This window comes from Rattus norvegicus, chromosome 2 (assembly GCF_036323735.1).
Source record: "Rattus norvegicus strain BN/NHsdMcwi chromosome 2, GRCr8, whole genome shotgun sequence".
In the NCBI taxonomy this organism is placed as follows: Eukaryota; Metazoa; Chordata; class Mammalia; order Rodentia; family Muridae; genus Rattus; species Rattus norvegicus.
In genome coordinates, this window is record NC_086020.1 from 213,648,105 (window position 1) to 213,667,350 (window position 19,246).

Here is a 19,246-nt window from a genome sequence, read left to right on the forward strand (position 1 = left end):
AATAACACAATAGCTCTTTTAATCCCATAGAAAATTCTGTAGGAAAAGGATATGCTTATCCTGGGTTGACCATGAGTTCTAGCAGAAAGCTGCCAGTGCTTTTCATGAAGAAGAACGAGATGACAGTTTTCACACATGGTCCAGAGCTCACAGTGCTGGGATCCCCATAGGATAGAATGGTGTGGCAGTCTAGCTCACATTTCATACACTGTATCACTGACAACTGGCATAGTACTGTAAATAATATAAATGACAAATAATCAAAAATAACCAATATGTAGCATAGGAATATAGTATGCAAGTTTTGAAAGCCATTTTTTTCCAGTGATTTAATTTCTACTATTTTATTTAACAGTCACATTGTCTTGGTTGCTTAACAATATAGTAGCCTATCACAGGGAGGAAAATAATGGTTACAGAAAACAATAGGGAAAATATTAAAGTGTGTTACAATCATTCCAATATGTAAACATGAGATTCATGGCATTAACTATGGTGGGTATGTTCTCCTCCTCCTCTTCCTCTTCCTCCTCCTCCTCCTCCTCTTCCTCCTCCTCCTCGTCTTCTTTCCTCTTCCTCCTCCTCCTCCTTCTCTTCCTCCTCCTCTTCTTTTTCTTTCCTCTTCCTCCTCCTTCTCCTCCTCCTCTTCTTCTTCTTCTTCTTTCCTCCTCCCTTTCCTCCTCCTCTTCCTCCTCCTCCTTCTTCCTTTTCTGCTTAAAAAATTATGTAGCGTCAGGATGTGTTGGCATGCACATCTGTCATGGCACAAGTGGAGGTCAGAGGTCGGCTTTGGGAGGTGGGTCTGCCTGTCTGTCCTGGCTCCTTTCGTTACCAGACCTGAGCTTACATTCAGAGCATACACTTTTATCCACTGAGCCGGCCTACTGTCAACAGGTTACTCCTTTCTGTTGTTCGGTGACCTTTGTAAAAGCTCATTGTGAATGACAACATGAACGGTCACCTGCAGAGTAGAATTTCTGGAGAGCCCTCTGTGGCCACACACAAGTACAGGAATGAATACCGAGAAGTCGTAGGAGAATGGCCTGCCCCACGCTTCATCTCTCTTCCCTCCAATGCCTTTGCACACAGAACAAGTTGACGGATCTGGAGACGCTTGCATTGCTGATTGCCGCTTTAAGCCATGATTTGGACCATCGTGGTGTGAACAACTCATACATACAGCGGTAAGATGGCTTTGCCAAGAGGACAAGAAAGGGTTTCTGCTACATTTCCGAACTGTACTTTTATAAATTAGAGCTACAAAAAAAAGGTACAAAGAATAAATTGGCCAGGTTTCTTTATAGTCTGAATACTTTTGAGGAGGATAGGAAATGAATGTCAAGTGTCAGACTGTACTGATCACATTCAAGCCTGATGTTCAAACACTGGTTCTGTTGAGTCTTATTGCATGATCATTTGCTTTAGTTTGTGTCCACCCAGCTTTTAATGCCAATGCTAAGGAGGCAGAGGCAGGTAGATCTCTGTGATTTTGAGGCCAGCCTGGTCTACAAAGTGAGTCTACTAAGACAGACAGAGCTACATAGAAAAACCCTATCTTGAAAAAAAAAAAGAAAAGAGAAAGAAAGAAAAGAAGAAAGGAAGGAGAGAGGTGGAGAGACAGAGAGGGAGAGGGAGAGAGGAAGAGAGAGAGAGAGAGAGAGAGAGAGAGCACCATGAATAGTCTAGAAGGGTTAGGATTTTTACTGTGCAGTGGAAAAGGCAGTATTGAAAAGTCTTTAGCTTGGCCCTCTTTGCTTATGGTGCTCAGCAGACTAAGATTTTCGGCGTTAGGAGCAGTACATACGTGTCACCGTGTTAGAGAACTCCTTCTGTGGGCAGGCTGTAGCTCTGCCAGCGTTCCTGTGTAGCCTTGGGCAAGGAAGCCGATTTCTCTACACCTTAATTCCTTTAAAACGGAAATAATGGCATGCCCATATCACAGTGTTGGCGAGTGTTTTCAGAGACCACAAATGTCACCACCCAGAGGAAGGTTTGCCATACATTGTGTTGAATTCTAGCGACAGTTCCTACAGATGGTTGTGTCGAGCATGACACTCTCACTGGCAGATCTTAAGAGTAAGACTAACTGCTGGGACCACACTGAAGTTGTCTTGTGAGGACAACTGAGCTAATAAAACGGACAGTACTTTTCATCAAATCATCGAGCCCCTGCCGCAGTCTGCTGGACCCCTCGTAGCAACTTGGTTGAAAAGTCTACGTTTTAGCGGCAGAATCTGTTACTGCTGAGCGTCTTTGTAAGTGCTCCAGTGACCTGACTGCATCACTCTCAAATGGAAATCCCAAGTGTGTCCAGGGTGTTTGTGAAACCTTTCTAATGTAAGAACAATCACAAGGATGGTCCAACACGACCTGTGCTACACTTTACGTAATGAGCGAGAGCAGTCGTGACTGGCTGTGTCCCCTTGAAAACCTAAAGATCTGGAGAATTAACTTGGTGGCATGTCCTTTGTCAGTGCGCCTTGTATGATTGTGACCCAGAGTGTCACGTGATGAAAGGGAGGTAGCAGAAGACCCACAGTGTGGTCACCCCATATACACACATAGCTGTCCTTCCTGCCTTGCTCAGAAAGGTAGAGTGTGTTATTAGTACAGATACCGTTATTTTCTGTAGAAATTGCTCTCATGTTGTTCTATATAAGCGAGAAATAAGAAAAATTGCAACTCTATTCTCATTTAAAATCTTTAAAAATAGTTACTATTAAACATTTTTTTAACCTATTAAATTTTTTTTCACCTAAAAAACATTTACCCAGAAGACCATCTGGAGAGATAGCATCTTCTCTCTAGGTAAAAATTCCCGGAGCTGGGGGCAGGGGGCATGTAGATTGTAGAATTTTACTTTCATACACCACACAAAGTAGTAACTCTTGAAAAACCTAAAGTAGCTTGGAGACTTTTATTTCTTCCCACATCACTGTGCTTTGCGTACAGGAAAGCAGGACTTTTTCTTTCCTGACTGGTAATGACCAGTACTTAAAGTGGGACTGGTAAATAGGACACTTAAAGTGTCAGGCGGACACTTAAGGTGGAAAAGTACTGTAAGCGTCCCCGTATAAAGTTATTTCTTCGACAGGGGCATACAGTGCCAGATCCCACGAGATGTCTGAAGTGACACATAATAAAAATACAAAACAAGGTACAGAAATAAGAGCAGTTAGTCAGAGAGAAGGAGGAATTCATTGCTAATGGAATCAGAAACTGAAGTCTTCCTCCTTTCTTCTTAAGTGACTTTGGGGGAAACTACTTTGAGATAAGGCTTTCCTTGGGGAGGAGGCTATTCCATTGGACCACCGTTGGATTCCTTGCTTCCTTCTTTTATTAAGAAGACTGAGACTGCCAAGGAGTCCCACTGGTATCCTGTGATCTATTTAAGGGAACTGCTTCCATGTACTCTTCTTGTTTTGGAGGGAAGGAGGAATTCTCTCAGACATATAAGAACTGTGGACATGAGCGCTGGTAGAGACTGTGGTTGTAGTTCGGTGGATAGGGTGCTTGCATTAGCATGCGTGGAGCTCTGGGTTTGATCCTTAGCACCGTGTAAACCAGGCTTGGCGATGCACTCAGGAGACAGAGGCAGGGTGATCACACGATGCTCAGGGTTAACCTCAGTTACATAGCATGTGAGAGGCTAGCCTGAGCTACATGAGATTCTGGCTCAAAACAATAAAACAAAACAAGTGGGTGGCTAAAACACAGTAGCTAACGTGCAAACATTCACTTTATTTTTAAGTTATAAAACTTGTATTGCATAGAGAAAGTTTCTGCATCAAACCTGTGGTCGATATCATAGGATCTGCATGTGTGTTTATTTGCTGAGTTTCAAGTCTCATGATTATAAAGTGATTGATCACAAATGATGCTCCATGCCCAGTGAAACAGTTGCTAGAGCTTCGGCTCTTTGCTAGTGACATGTACACTGTAGTCTCTGACCCTCGAAATGACAGTGACAGAAATTATCTACCAAGTCCTGAGTCGTCTGATGAAGAGGGCTTCAAGCGTCCATAAGAGAAAGAGATTGGCCAAGCAAAGTCTAGTCCATCTCCACTGTTCACAGAGAAAATGAGGCTACAGCTAGATGCTGAAATGGGGGTGGATTTTCAGGACAAGTACAAAGACATTCCAGGATGCCGTGAGGTGGGCACAGAACAGTAGTGCAGACCAGCCACAAAATGGACAAGCAGGAGGAGCCACAAGATCCCTTCCAGGGAGGGGAGTAACACTTAAGCAGCATGTAGTAAAATTGATAGAATTTGTAAAACGGAACTGTTGCCATGGGCAATAAGGACATTGCCTAGGAAGAAGTCACCGCGTGAGCCACATGATAAATAGGTCGATATTAGAACCACAGAGCTCAATCAGAAAACTACCTCAAGAAGCCAGTGATAAGCTGCCAATCACACTGAGTAGAGGGGGAGGAGGCCAAAGGAAAGCTGCTAATTTAGAGAAGGGATGGGAGTTATATGTATCAAGGCCGGGAGAGAAAGGTCAGGACTTCCGGTCTGAAAAACTGCTACAGCGATGTTGAGGTGGTGAGTGTGAAGGAGCAGGGTCATTGGTTAAAAAGCTGTAGAGATTCCAACCCAGGGTCCTGCACTGTGTGACAGGCAGAGTCAAGATCACCCTGGCGGGAGCCCGGGTCACAGGGCCGTTCTTCTCACAGGACATCTATTTTGAATCAGTTTCTAAGGCTTTCTGTTTCTTGTACATTTCCCAATCCACTGTCCAAGAAAGACCAAGGGCTGTACCAGACAGAGGAAAATGCAGAGGAAGCACGCCAGTCCGGTAATGCTCACTGACATCAGCGTGGGAATAGAATTCCACAGTGGCAGTGGTTTACACAGGACCTTCTGATGTGGCCTTAAATAGAGGCAACATGAATACATTGGTTTCGTGATTTTTTTATTTTTGTAAACAGGAAATCTGAGACATTTTCACCCATTGCTTGATTCATGAAATTTGTATTTTTAGAATATAAGTAGAGACAATCACATTTTGGCATTTGTCTGTCTCACAAGCCAAAAAGTCCTCTCTAACGTGAAGCAGTTCTTTCTGCCTCACCTAAAAATGTACATCTGAAGCTCCAACTGGTTTGTGCTATATCTGCCTAATTGCATTTCCTGGACAAGCTCCTAACTAGGTCAGCGAGTAGACACTGCGTAGGGCCCCGCTGCACCACGGCAGTGCCAGGCAATGAGAGGAAATACTTGAACCCCTGAACCCGAGGCCTGTCATTCATCACCATTGAGAGAGTGAGATTCTCTAGTTGATCATCTAGTTATCTAAAAAGCACGTGCAGAAATGCTCGTTTATAACAGTCTCAGCCTCGGTTCCTCTGAAACCCTAGCTTGAGGTAAGATTTGGTCTATGCGTAGTTTATTAGAACTATGACCCTCAGGAACAGGAGGAAAGGCCTGGGATGAAGGATGGAGAGAGATATTATCCAGATATGCACATATTTGAGCATCTGGTACTCAATTCTGCCAGAGGTGATTTGAAGGAACCTTATGAAGGGAGACCTGGAACCACTCAGCTTTAAGGCAGATAGCAGTAAGTTCCCTCACCCCTTCCTAGGCCTTATCTCACCTACACTGGACAACGTGAGTGTGGGCACCAGCCATGGGGTCAGATGAAAGGTACCCAGGGTGGACCAAGACAAGGCAGAGAGCTTTCTTACTGGCACCGGTGTCAAGTCTGTTAAAGAACGAAGGAAACACTGTATCTATCAGTGGCTGAAAGAGGAGGTGGGTGTGAGGATTCTGACACAGTGCTTATACAGTGAGATACAATAAGAGTAAAGCAGGCAGCTCAATGCCTGCCATGCTGCAGGTTCTTGATAAATGGAAACTGTTTCCACTGGGGAAAACAAATGCCAGCAGATTCCAAAGTCTGGCATGGTGAAAGCTTTATAAGCAGCAAACACCAAACATTGGATACTAAACTAAGGGTGTGGCCTCTAGCTTCGATTTCAAGTTGTGTCTTACATTTATGTGAGTTGGTTGGTTAGATAGCTGATAGGTTCCAGGACAGGTTCCTACCTTGTATCCTAGGCTGGCCTCTAACTAAAGCTCCTCCAGCCTCAGTTTCCCCAGTGTCGCACCCTGCTTTTGTGCACTTTACTTGTTGTGTAAGTGAGAATGACAGACACCTAAAAGCTTTTCCTTTTATTATGCCTGAATTGGACGAGGGAGGTGCCCATTGTACTGGTAAAGTTGGCTTCAACATGGGGGAACAGAGGAGAATAGAGAGTCCATGGAAAGATTCAGAAGAGAGGTTATCAGCCCTCCTCACCTGAGCCTGCTCGCTGCAGGACAGATTCCTGCCAGCTCCCTTGTGATCTAACTCCAGAACAGCCAGCAGATGCCTCTCCCCCACTTCCTTTGAGCCCTTCCAAGTGTGCCACAGTGCCCTAACTGACCCCAGGTAGTCCACGCATCACAGCAAACCCTTCCAGCAAATCTGTTCATGCAATTTGGTTCACCGTCTGCTCAATCTCCTACGTTGAGCACAGCTTCTGATCATTAAGTAAAGGAGGAGCGAAGAAGAACAAGCCTGGGACAGGTTACACAGATAGAACATTAAATCGGCATTAAGACGAGCGACCCCTTCAATAGGAACAGGCAACGTCACACCACACTCTAAAGGCTTTAGCTTGTGTTTTCTGACAGGCATCTGTCTGGTTTTGATATCTTCTTACCTCAGAGTATCATTTTTTTTATATGAACAAATAAAATGGAAAACAACACTCTGGTAAGGAAATAGCAAACTGTTCATCGTTCTAGCACACGATTGTAGGGCTTTGCAACTCACAAGCCCCATCCATTCCTATACATTTTAAGAGGAACAAGTTACAGGATCCTTCTGTGTCTTGAAGGAATGGTGGAAAGTGTGGCTTTTCACAAGTGAAGGGTCATGAGAAATGAAGTGGAAGGCTTCCTGTCATGCATCAGAGGTCCTTTTGTGACTACTGTCCCACACATACAGTAAACAGTGCAATGAATACCCTTCCCCCTCAATTCACCCAGCAGGAAGTCTTCGATGCTTCTCCCAAGGTCAGCTTAGAAAGCTTGCGGGCTGTCCTGCTCTCAAACAACCCTGTGACTCATCTCCCTCCTTCCTGCTTCCCTACCTCCCACTTCACACACACACACACACACACACACACACACACACACACACACACACACACACGCAGGCACGCATGCACACGCACACAGGCATGACACCTTGGGACCCTGTGGATCCCGTCTCAGTGAACTTTTTCCTTTTATGTAGGCACATGTAAATAAGCCAGCCTTCTGCTCAAACATTGTTTCAGAGGAAAGGGCAACCCAGATTTGTTCTAGACTTTAAGTCAGTTGGAGTCCTGAACCTGAAACTAATCCAGTACCAGGTATCGTGGGGTGGTACAAGGCTGTGCCCAGGGCTGGGCTTACTCCTCATACCCTGTGTTTTCACATTTCAGTGAGACTGCAGCATCTTTGAAAACAGTTTACAGCAGTATTTATTTGTGAGAGGTTACCCCCCACTCTCCTCAGCAGGGGAGAAAATGATGAGTTTGCTTTTGAGATGATTTCAGTGAAGAGTAAGAGTGAGTTGGTGACGTGACGTGTTTAGGAGCGCTTTCTCCCTTCCTCTCTCCGACATACTGACCCGCAGGAGCGAGCACCCCCTGGCCCAGCTGTACTGCCACTCCACCATGGAGCACCACCACTTCGACCAGTGCTTGATGGTTCTAAACAGCCCAGTAAGTATGTCACTTCGACCAGTGCTTGATGGTTCTAAACAGCCCAGTAAGTATGTCACTTCGACCAGTGCTTGATGGTTCTAAACAGCCCAGTAAGTATGTCACTTCGACCAGTGCTTGATGGTTCTAAACAGCCCAGTAAGTATGTCACTTCGACCAGTGCTTGATGGTTCTAAACAGCCCAGTAAGTATGTCACTTCGACCAGTGCTTGATGGTTCTAAACAGCCCAGTAAGTATGTCACTTCGACCAGTGCTTGATGGTTCTAAACAGCCCAGTAAGTATGTCACTTCGACCAGTGCTTGATGGTTCTAAACAGCCCAGTAAGTATGTCACTTCGACCAGTGCTTGATGGTTCTAAACAGCCCAGTAAGTATGTCACTTCGACCAGTGCTTGATGGTTCTAAACAGCCCAGTAAGTATGTCACTTCGACCAGTGCTTGATGGTTCTAAACAGCCCAGTAAGTATGTCACTTCGACCAGTGCTTGATGGTTCTAAACAGCCCAGTAAGTATGTCACTTCGACCAGTGCTTGATGGTTCTAAACAGCCCAGTAAGTATGTCATTTAGTGTTGTGAGTTCCAAAAGAGAGCTTTATACATGCAGTCGTATTTTTAGGTTTTGGACTTATTCCCGGCATCATAAATTCTTGAACATTCTCTACTCCTTTTTGGGTAAGGAAGGAATAGCCCAAACATTCTACAGCTTCACTTCTCTGGACGGTAAAAAACGATCTAATGTTGCTCACGAGGGAAATTCGATTACTGACCTTTACTTAATCCAAACTGGAAAACAAACTGGTATTTTATGGCTGCTGCTTAACTTTTTCAACAGATGAAGGGTTGCATACAGATCAGTATCTGTTTCTTCTTTCCTTTTGGCTATGCCAGGGTTGAACCCGAGGCCCTGTGCCTGCTAACCTGGAGCTTTGGCAGGCTGTGCTCCCAGACCTCTGTTTCATTGGAGCTTCTAGCTGCTCACAAACCATTTTGTTAAGGAACGAGAAAGCTACTGGGCGACTTGGCTAAGTGAATATTTGTAAATATAAGAAAACACATGATATGGTTTGCTACATAAACACACATTTAACGAGCATAGCATTAACAACATGCTCACATTATGTGTTGTCTACCTGTGTTCATTTTATAAGGAAAAAAAAGCAGACAGTTCTTAACTATTACCTTGAACAGTCATAATGCATAATGCACGATCTGAGGTTTTATCATGATGTCTTCACATTTGCTGGGCTCGAGTCTAGTTTTTTCCCGGCTAGAGGAGAACTAGGGAGTCACGTTATGGTCACTAGTTTTAGGGCTAGCTAATATAATATACCATTCTCATGCTGCAAACCAAAATGGCCACTTCGGGGTAATAGTTCACACTATGAGCTCAATTTCTTCCTTCGTTGCCTCTGCCCACATCTCCTGCTCCTTACTCTATGTTTCTTCTTCCTTTGTACTCTTCTTCCTTCTTCCTCTTGCCTCTGTAACTTTTCCTACTTCTCCAGCCAGAGAACAAGGAAGCAGAGAGGCAAGAGAGGGGGTCTGGCCATTCTTAAGAGACTGACATTGCTGAGTGTCCCACTCTTTGTGCCTGGTAGGTGATAATGTCATTGTCCCTGCAGAGCACCCTCATTGTGGGGATACCCCACAACAGCTACAGAGTGGCCAGCCTCCTCACTGATCACAGAAGACATACACAGGGCCTCTCTCTCCTACTTGAGACAAAGGGACTTTTTACCTCTTCCCTAACACCTTGGTATGACTAAAAAGCTAAGAAGCTTGCAGCTTAGGGGTGCAACTCAGGGGTAGAGTGTGTTTTGCATGTGTAAGATACTAGGTTAGACCCCCAACACTGTTTTAAAAAAAGTTACCCAACATATTTGACTGCCTCCTATGAAAGTTTAATGAAAGACTTAATATGAAAGTTTTATGAAAGACTTAATAGGGTTTGCAATAACAAGTGTGATCTCATTGATACGTGATTCGTATAATTTTAATGCATTGTATTATGGGAATAACATGCAAGTTATTGTAGGAATTATTAAGAAAGTATTTGAGGAGTGAGGCCATTGTGCCCTCGTATCCAGGCTATGTGAGGCTCTGGGCACTGCTTCACTTTTACTGATCCATTCCTGTCCACACTGCCTCATGCCTCACAGTCCAGCACCTTCTCCCATTGTTCTTGTAAGCTTCCAGCACATTTGGGGGCAGCCTGAAGGCCTTCTGGGTCAACTCACCTCTAAGAACCTCTCTTGGTCGGCTTTGTGCTCTCATTCAAAGTGGCATAGGTTTTCAGTGATCTGCCCAAACCCCATGTTTCCCATAAACTATGTTATTTTTAGTGTACAATTTTCCAAAATCGAGCCTGGAGAAACATATGCATGTTAGAGTAGAAACATCTGGACTTTCCTTGGGAAAATGCTCTGCAGCTAAAACTTTTTATTTATTTCTTTGGTAGGGGAGGGAGTAGGTTTAAAGAAAAAACAAAACCCCATGGGCTCATCTACCCCAACCTGCCCTCTATCTCACTGAATAGCTGAAAGCTGGTCCCGAGCCCATAATCCTCCTGCCTCTACCTCCCACGTGTAGGGATTACAGGAGTTCACTACTACACCCAACTTAAAAATGTCCTGTTGGTGTCTTATTTCAAGTTCAGTTCCAAAGGAAATAAATTACTAATCTTTAGAAAGGCGGATTAAATATTTTCCTATCGTACTTCTTTTGTTAGATAATGTATAAATTATTATTTACTATGTTATTGCTTAGCATAGCACATAAGGAATCTGGTTGGACATTTGGCTGGCTTAAGTCATAAAAGCCGTCCATATATTCTATCTTCATAAGCACAATTTTAAAAAAATATGCAGACTCTGCTCTTCGGAGGAAAGCAGTGCAGTATCAAAAGAGACATTTCAGTTTCTATTGGAAATTGTCTTCTCTTAAAAATAAGTAAAGGCATCAGGAGTTTTCTGAATAGTTTCATTGGGCCCAAATCTAAAATGATGAAATATTTTAAAATAACGATTGTGTTTGTAATTATAGATTCTGGTCATTAATTCAATCCATGTTGGTTTTAGACTCTCATTACCCACTAATCACTGTCGTTGCCCCCTTCCTTTCCTCCAGCTGAGCAAATCAGTTCCAGCTCCCTGACTTCATTCTTTGCTTCCAGATCTCACTTCTAAAGCGTCCTCTTGGCTCTGAGACTTAGAAAGCTGTAAGATTGGGTTTACACAGGTTTTGAATGTATTCAGAATGGCTTGTGCTTTGTTTAGTTCAAGATCAAAGAGCTACTCTGTCTTGAATTGCAGACAAAAATACAGGATGTTATGTAGCAAAACCCTTCAGGGATGTATACATGGGTTACCCCCCTACTCTTGTTTAGAAGAGTATTTTACTAATATGGAAACAGGACCTACAAGGAAAAATTAGCATCATTTTTTATTACTCTTTGTGGGAGGGGTTGTGATATAATTACATCATTCCCTCTTTCTTTTCCTTCCTCCCAACCCTCTTACTTTCCCTCCTTGCTAACTTGCCAATTCATGGCCTCTGTTTCATTGTTATTACACACGCGTTTGTGCTCCCTGGGGAGGACTCAGCTGCTCTCAGAATATGGGTTACTCCCTTTTAGGTGTTCCTTACAGACCCTGGAGCCCGGGCTTTCTTAGATCACCAACTAGTAAAGCACCTTTGTCTCAAGCCTGCTAACCATCTATGTTGTCATATTAAGGAACACGCAAGGACTCTCAGTATTGGTTACAGTTTATAAATATGAAGCAACAATGTTACCAAGTCTGTTACAGAAGTCACAGAGGACTGCCTCTAATCAATTATCTAAAAATTTCACAACTCTGTTCTTTACAGTCATTGATGTGATTTGGGTTTAACCTGCTCAAAGGAAAAGGACATACGTATTTGGTACTTAGATTTCAACTTGGTCTCAAGGAGGTTATGAGTTAGAAACACACATGTACAGAGGCAGGGATAAGGTCATGTGGCTGTTTTTATCTTCCCTGCTGGGGTGGTGGGATAATGATGAGCAGGAAGAATAGCATAGACTTTAAACAAGCAGGCTCAGAATACCAGGCTGGTTTTTCCGTCATACAACTGTAGCTTCAGAGTTTGTTCTTCACAGCCGCTCCAATGGGTAGAGCACTAACAATGTTTCTCTTTTTATATAAAGGGCAACCAGATCCTCAGTGGCCTCTCCATTGAAGAATATAAGACCACATTGAAAATAATCAAGCAAGCAATTTTAGCCACTGACCTAGCACTGTACATTAAGTAAGTTTTAAGAAGTGACACCCTCTGAAGTAAGTCTTGAAGACGTTCTCATGTTCACACTGGGAAGCCTTTACAGAAGCCAGCGTCCTGACAGAGTTGTTACCAGACTGGCAGTTTTTAAAAACAGGTGGCCAGAGGAGCCCGCTCCATTGCACTTGTGTTGCTACAAATGCTAGCACAAGGCTATGCTCGATGCTCTAGTATTGCTGTCTCTGAAACTCCCTTGAGGCATCATGGTGGATTCCAAAGGCTCCCTATCTACCTCTTTTCCCTCACTTGCTAATTTCTGCCTGTTCATGATTCTTTTATATGGCCACCAAGCCTCAGGGGGCAGGCAAAGGACAGTGAAAGCAATCCGGATTTCAGGAATGTTAATGTAGAACTGTGAGTGTTAACGCAGAAGTCGAATGTCTACATCAGGCACACACACACAACATCCACTGCTCACTGTCTACCAATGTATATGTGTCTGCTTCCTTGAAATTTGGGTCAGTTTAAGGGGAATCAGAACAGAAGAAAATAGAGCAAAGTTCAGGTTGTAGAAAAGTAATTTCAGAGTACGGATCAAAATCACAAAGAACTTGAAGAACAACCCAGTCTGCATAGGCTTCCCGTTTTTATGCCGCATGAGTTTCTCCTCTCTGTGTGGAACTTCAATAGTTAATCATACACGGTCCATTTTATCATGGCCGTTTATCTTTTGTTTGGTCTTGATACTTGATGCTGGGTACAAAGGAGGTCTTTCCCAGAGACACTGGGGACTCTTATGTCTGTGGAGTGACAGGAAATACTATCTAAAACTTGTTCCTCCCTTCCAAAGCATGTCTCATCGTCACTGCCCTTCTTTTAATCTGCAGCAAGATGTGACTGAATTAGAGATCTTAGACGCGCTTACCCCTTTGTGCTTAGGAGATCTTAAATCATTCATGACAATACATTCTAACTCACACTGCTGTGTTTATAAAATATAAAAGGGGGGATATGTTCTATGGAGGTCTGTGGAAAGGGGGTGCCCCTGTGCCCATGCTGAGACATCCCTTACCCTGAGAGACCAGCCACACTACAGTAGAGTATAGAATAGAGTTCATTCAGGGCCTGGGGAGGGGAGTTAAGAGGGTAGTAGGGGGGATGGGAGGGAGGGAAGGAGGGAGAGGAGAGGAGAGGAGAGGAGAGGAGAGGAGAGGAGAGGAGAGGAGAGGAGAGGTGTAGAGCTGTAGATGTGTAGAGGTGCCTGCCATGAGCATGTGGAGAGAAGGGGGATGGGAATGGAGAGAGAGGGGACAAAGGGGAAGAGGGGAAAAGCAAGAGAGAACAAGATGGAGCAAGAGAGTGAGCAGGGGGCAAGCAGCATCTTTTACAGTGCCAGGCATACCTGGCTGCTGCCTGGTAACTGTGGGGGTAGAGCTTAGACAGAACGCTAACACACAATATTTTGGTTTTTTTAATAAAATAAATTATATAATTAAATAATTTTTAATTTATTTAATTAAATAATTTAAAAATTATTTAAATAATTTAAAGTTAATTAAATAATTTAAAGTTGGGGTTGGGGATTTAGCTCAGTGGTAGAGCGCTTGCCTAGGAAGCGCAAGGCCCTGGGTTCGGTCCCCAGCTCCGAAAAAAAAGAACCAAAAAAAAAATAATAATTTAAAGTTAATTAAATAATTTTAAGAAATATTTAATTGAATAATTTAAAGTTAGTTAAATAATTTTAAAAATTAAATAAAAAATTTTCCTGATTCGAAATTGCCATTAGTTATAAGCAATAGGACATTGAAGGCGGGATACTGAGTGTGGATGAAGCTTTGCTGTCGGGTTCTGCGATGTGGACAGTAGAGGTTTTCCTCTGGTAGGAATCCCACGAGTCTTGTAGATCACGGGAAGAAGAGCTGGGGAACTCACGGTCTCACTGTAATCACTGTGTTTTTTCTAATTCTTTTTTTAAGGAGACGAGGAGAATTTTTTGAACTTATAAGAAAAAATGAATTCAGTTTTGAAGATCCTCTTCAAAAGGAGTTGTTTCTGTAAGTTGGCTTTACTGTCCACACTAGCTTTGCTGCCTGGTTAGTTTCCTCTGAGCAGTCATTAATGAGGATCGTTTGTTATGTGTAATGACTTTCGAGGTTGCTGACTGCTCCCAAGTGGAGTATGAAGAGCTGAATGCGGTCACTGGAGAGGAAGGAGACGGACAGTTGCCTTGTTGAAGGGTGACTGATGGGTACAGTGGGGAAGTGGAGCATTCGTGGCTCAAGGATTAGTGTTTGGCTTCATTTCTCCCATCCTTTGGAACGGAAACGGAAAAATTAACATCCTATAGATTGTGAGAACAAGACGATGGCTGTAAAGGTCACTTCTCGTGGGCCACAGCACAGCAGTGCTTTCCAGTGGAGCCGTCAAGAGGACTTGTGTTTCTAGCTCAGTACAGCAGTTCCTTCCGTCTTCTAGCTGTGGATGAGCGCTCTCCTGCTACTTGCCTCTGTCTTTGCCGTGGCAATAACTTGTATCAGCAAAACAGAACCAGGAAGGCACCATAGTCCCTGCACTCGGAAAGATGAAGGAAAATGATTATTACAAGTTCAGTGCCACCCAGAGATATAAATGTTGAGGCCCTGCCTTAAACAATAAAACAAAACGACAGTCAATAACTAACGGTCCTGCAGAATTACAGATAGTGTTGAGACAATGACGATGTCGACATTTTTAAAAAACGAATTGCTTAGTCACAAAACAAATACGTAAATTAAAAAGAAACGACATATAAACACCTGGCTGACTCGTCTATACAATCATGCTTTCCTTAACAGCAACTTCTCTTTCAGAATAGCACCTTAGACAGGCGCGGGCCTGCTCCTGTGACTAGCCTGCACTCTGTAATAACAAAGAGAGAAATGCCACAAAGCTCCAAGTTTGAGCCAGTTTTCTCTTTCACAGAGAAGTTTGTAATCAAGGTCCAATGGTCCATCACCTTTGGCAGGCCTAGTTATACTGGCAAGCATGGTTGAAATCCGTTGGGACAGTGGGTTCCAACTGTGATTAAAATACCTCCAATGTGCTCATTCCTCTGGGAGAGTTAGTATTGGAGAGAACATGACAACGACAACATTAGCCTTGAGTGGGTAGAGAACCGTGCTTAGGTGGAGAATCTCCAGAGGAACCGATGATACTTTACCTCAATTGTCTGCTTTGCATGAATAGCATTTTTGCCTATTTCTTCAAACGATGTAAAGGGACTGTTAGACATTTGAATAGGACTCAGAGAAAGACTGTGCTGAAGTCAGACACTGGGCTTAGGGGTGTCCCTCAGCTGCTAGAAGGCTTTTGTAGTGGTCACAAAGCTTGGGTTCAATTCCTAGCAGTGCATAAAACAGATACAGTGAGCACAGCTGTAATCCCAGAACTTTGGTGATGGATCAGAAGCTGAAGTTCATCTTGGCTACATAGAATAGCCTCAAAATATATGAGACCCTCCCCGCGCCCCAAAAGGTAGTTTTTATAGCTGTGTTGTTTTATTCCAAGGCACATTGTTTGAGCCTGGGGACTGGGTAGTTCCCACAGGCATAATCAGAGAAAGGCTAACAGCATAACAGAAAAGGACTCTCTAGCATATACTGCTCTACCATGCAAAAGTTATCACATAGAAAGCCCTGCAGATGCTGAGTGAATTCAGGTGACCCACTATAAACCAGGACTGTCCTCATTAATATGAGCAATGTTATCTTTCTGATTAATCTGTATGATTTCATCTTACTATCAATGTGGAAAAACCAATGATAGCAGGTTCGCTTTTATCCCAAGGACAAACTTTAGCAACTCCCAGGGCAAGCAAAACAGGGAGGTGGTACCACAGTCCCAACAGCCAGTTTCCCACATAAATACTGTTCGTTCTTCAGTCTTCGAATTTTGGGTGTTCTCTTGTTAAGCAGGTTTTAATGTAACTTTTTTTTTATCGGTAACAACTTATTGAGGATAAATATTCACAAGATTTGGGGGTTTCTCTTTCTCCCTTAACAGGGCAATGCTGATGACTGCCTGTGATCTCTCCGCCATTACTAAGCCCTGGCCTATTCAACAACGGGTATGTTGCTTGGCGGTGATCAAAGCAGAACTAAAAAGTCAAAATCAGAAATAAATCTCTTCGCCTAAAGGTAGCTTTGGAAGCAAATAGACTTTCATTCCTTTCTGTGTTAGATGGAGGCCTTTACCTCATCACGTGTTTTAGTGATTAAGTGGCACTGCTTCATACAAGGTACATACATGTTCATTGCTACCACCTCTGCCACTTCAGCCACTGGTGTTGTTCATCCCAAGTAGCAGCGTTGAGCACTCAGCATTCGTAATCTTCCACACCTCTAAAAGCAGGAGTAGGTGAGAAACACTGCCGAGTTCAGCGGCCAGCCTGGGATGGATCCTGACCCACACCCCATCAAATCATAACTTAAATCAGGAATGGGGATACTTCCGCAGCTCTTGGATTGCTTAAGATTATTTTAACTATGCTGAGTTTTTTGTTTTGTTTTTGTTTCCATATGAAGTTTACTTTTTTAATTTCTGTGAGGAACAGTGTTGGGATTTTGACGGCAATTGGGTTGGATCTATTGACTTCTTTTGGTAGGTGGCCATTTCCCCAATATTAATCCTACCGATTCATGATCTCTTTCTCCTGGTATCGCCTTCCATTTCTTTATTCAATGTCTTAAGATTTTTATTGTATAAGTATTTTGCTTGTTTCTTTGTATGTTTGCCGTTTGTATAAAGGAAAACTACTGATTTTGTGTGTTAATTTTTTTATCTTGCTGCTTTGCTGAATGTATTTATCAATTACAGGAGTTTCCTGTAGAGCCATTAGGGTTTTCTATGTATGGAGCTACATCATGTGAAAATGAAAATTCTTTAGTGTCTTCCTTTCTTACTAATATTCCCTTTCCCTCCTCCTCTCGTATTGCTCTAACTAAGACCTCAGGCACTTTATTTGATGAAAGTGGAGAGAGCAGATATCCTTGTCTTATTCGTAATTGTAGCGGAAATGCTTTGAGTTTCTCTCCATTTAGGGTGACGGTGGCTCTGCGCTTGCTGCCCGTTGGCTTTAGTGCATTGTTTTCCTGTTCCTCGTATCTCTAGGACATTTTCATGAAGGTATTTTACACTTTGTTGAAGGCCTTTTGTGCAAATAAGATGTTCGTGTGACTTCTATGCTTGAGTCTGCTTACATGGTGGATCACACTTATTGATTTATGTATGCCAAACCATCCCTGCGTCATTTGGATGAAGCTAGCTTGTTCGTGGTGGATAAGCCTTTTGAGTGTTTTTGTATTGGGTTTGCAAGTGTTTTACTGAGAATTACTACATCTGTGTTCGCCGTATATGATTTGCTGCTATGGTCGAGTGTTTGTTTGGTGTTGGTATCAAGGTAATACTAGTTTTATTCAAAAAATGGAAATAATCCTTCAGTTCCTATTTTACAGGATAATTGAGAGATGTTGCTGTTAGTTCTTCTTTGAGTAGAATTCTTTGGTAGAATTCTTCTCTAAATCCATATGGCTCTGGTCTTTTTTCACTTGGGAGATATTTTTTTTAATTACTACTTTCATCTCATTGGAAATTATAAGCCTATTTAAGCTATTTACTTCTCAAATAAGTGCTCTTAACAAGGTCATATATGTCTGGAAGTTTATATACTTCTTTTCGGTTTTACGGTTGGGTAGAAAACAGATTTTTTAAGTATAGGATTAGGACTCTCTGAATTTTCTCAGTGTTTGTTGTCTCCCTTTTCATTTTTACTTTTTCTTTTTCTACTTTAAAATTAGAGTTATTTTATGCGTCTGAGTAATGGTATGTGTATACTATGAGCATCCCTGGTGCTCATGGAGTCAGAAGAGGGTCTCAGATCTTTGGGAACTGGCGTTGTAGGTGGCTATGGGCCATCATGTGGACACTAGGAACTAAATGAGTTCTCTGCAAGAGCAGCCGGTGCTCTTAACCACTCAGCTGTAGCCTAGGCCCTTATTCTCTAATTTCATGCATTTGATCCTCTCTGGCTTAGGGTGAATTTGGCTAAAGGTTTATCATGTGTTAAGTTTTTGTTTGTTTGTGTGTTTGCTTTTAGAACCAACTCTTCATTTCATTTCACTCTATCTTTGTATTCTATTTTGATATTTTTATTTTATTAATTTCATCCTTGGGTTTGATCATTCCTTCCACTGTTTGGTACCATTTGTTATTTTTTTCTAAAGCTTTCAGGTATACAATTAATTGTTGATATGAAATTTCTCCTTTTTTGTTGTTTGTTTTGTTTTTTCTATGTAGGCATTTAATGCTATAAACTTACTTGGTTCTGCACGTGTGGTTTCCCATGGACTTTGGTATATTGCATTTTCATTTACATTCTATTGTAGGGAGTTTTCAATTTCCTTTGATTTCTTCTTGACCTAATGGTCATTCAGTGGTGTGTTTTTAGTTTCTATGAGTTTGTATACTATTTGCCATTTCTTTTGTTGTCTAACTTCATTATTTTATGATCAAGCAAGATGAAGGATGCCATTTAACTTTTCCTATATTTTTAAAGACTTGCTGAGTGTCCTAATGTGTGGTCAGCTTTGAAGAAAGTTCCATGGGGTGCTGTGAAGAAAGTGTACACTTTGGTGTTTAAGACAAATGTTCTGTAAATGTCTGACTTGATTTATGATGTCTGTCTTAGTTAGGTTTTTACTGCTGTGAACAGACACCATGACCTAGGCAACTCTCATAAATACAATATTTAATTGGGGCTGGCTTACATGTTCAGAGGTTCAGTCCATTATCATCAAGGAAGGAGCATAGCAGTGATGAGGCAGGCATGGTGCAAGAGGAGCTGAGAGTTCTACATCTTCACCTGAAGGCCACTAGGAGAAGACTGGCTTCCAGGCAGCTAGGATGAGGGTTTTAAAGCCCACACCCACAGTTATACACTTCCTCCAAGGCCACACCTACTCCAACAAGGCCACATCTCCAAATAGTGCTACTCCCTGGGCCAAGCATATTAAAACCACCACAATGTCATTAAACTCTAAAGTGTCTCTTTAATTTCTAACTAAGTGACCTGTCTGTTGGTGAGAATATTAAAATCACCCACTGTCACTGTGCTGGGTCAATCTATGATGTTAAATCTAATAATGATTCTTTTATGAAGTGAGGTTTCCATGTGTTTGGCATGTAAA

At 42.5% G+C, this 19,246-nt stretch overlaps 1 protein-coding gene across 2 annotated transcripts in view; it reads left to right on the forward strand.

Moving 5' to 3' along the window:
• The window catches only part of Pde5a (phosphodiesterase 5A), a 144,817-nt gene that overhangs the window by 105,283 nt on the left and 20,288 nt on the right, over nucleotides 1-19,246 (forward strand). For both annotated transcript variants that reach the window (XM_006233260.5, NM_133584.1), the window contains 5 exon segments: nucleotides 1,090-1,184; nucleotides 7,678-7,765; nucleotides 11,953-12,053; nucleotides 14,000-14,077; nucleotides 16,065-16,128. In XM_006233260.5, coding sequence (XP_006233322.1) covers nucleotides 1,090-1,184; nucleotides 7,678-7,765; nucleotides 11,953-12,053; nucleotides 14,000-14,077; nucleotides 16,065-16,128 — 426 coding nt within the window.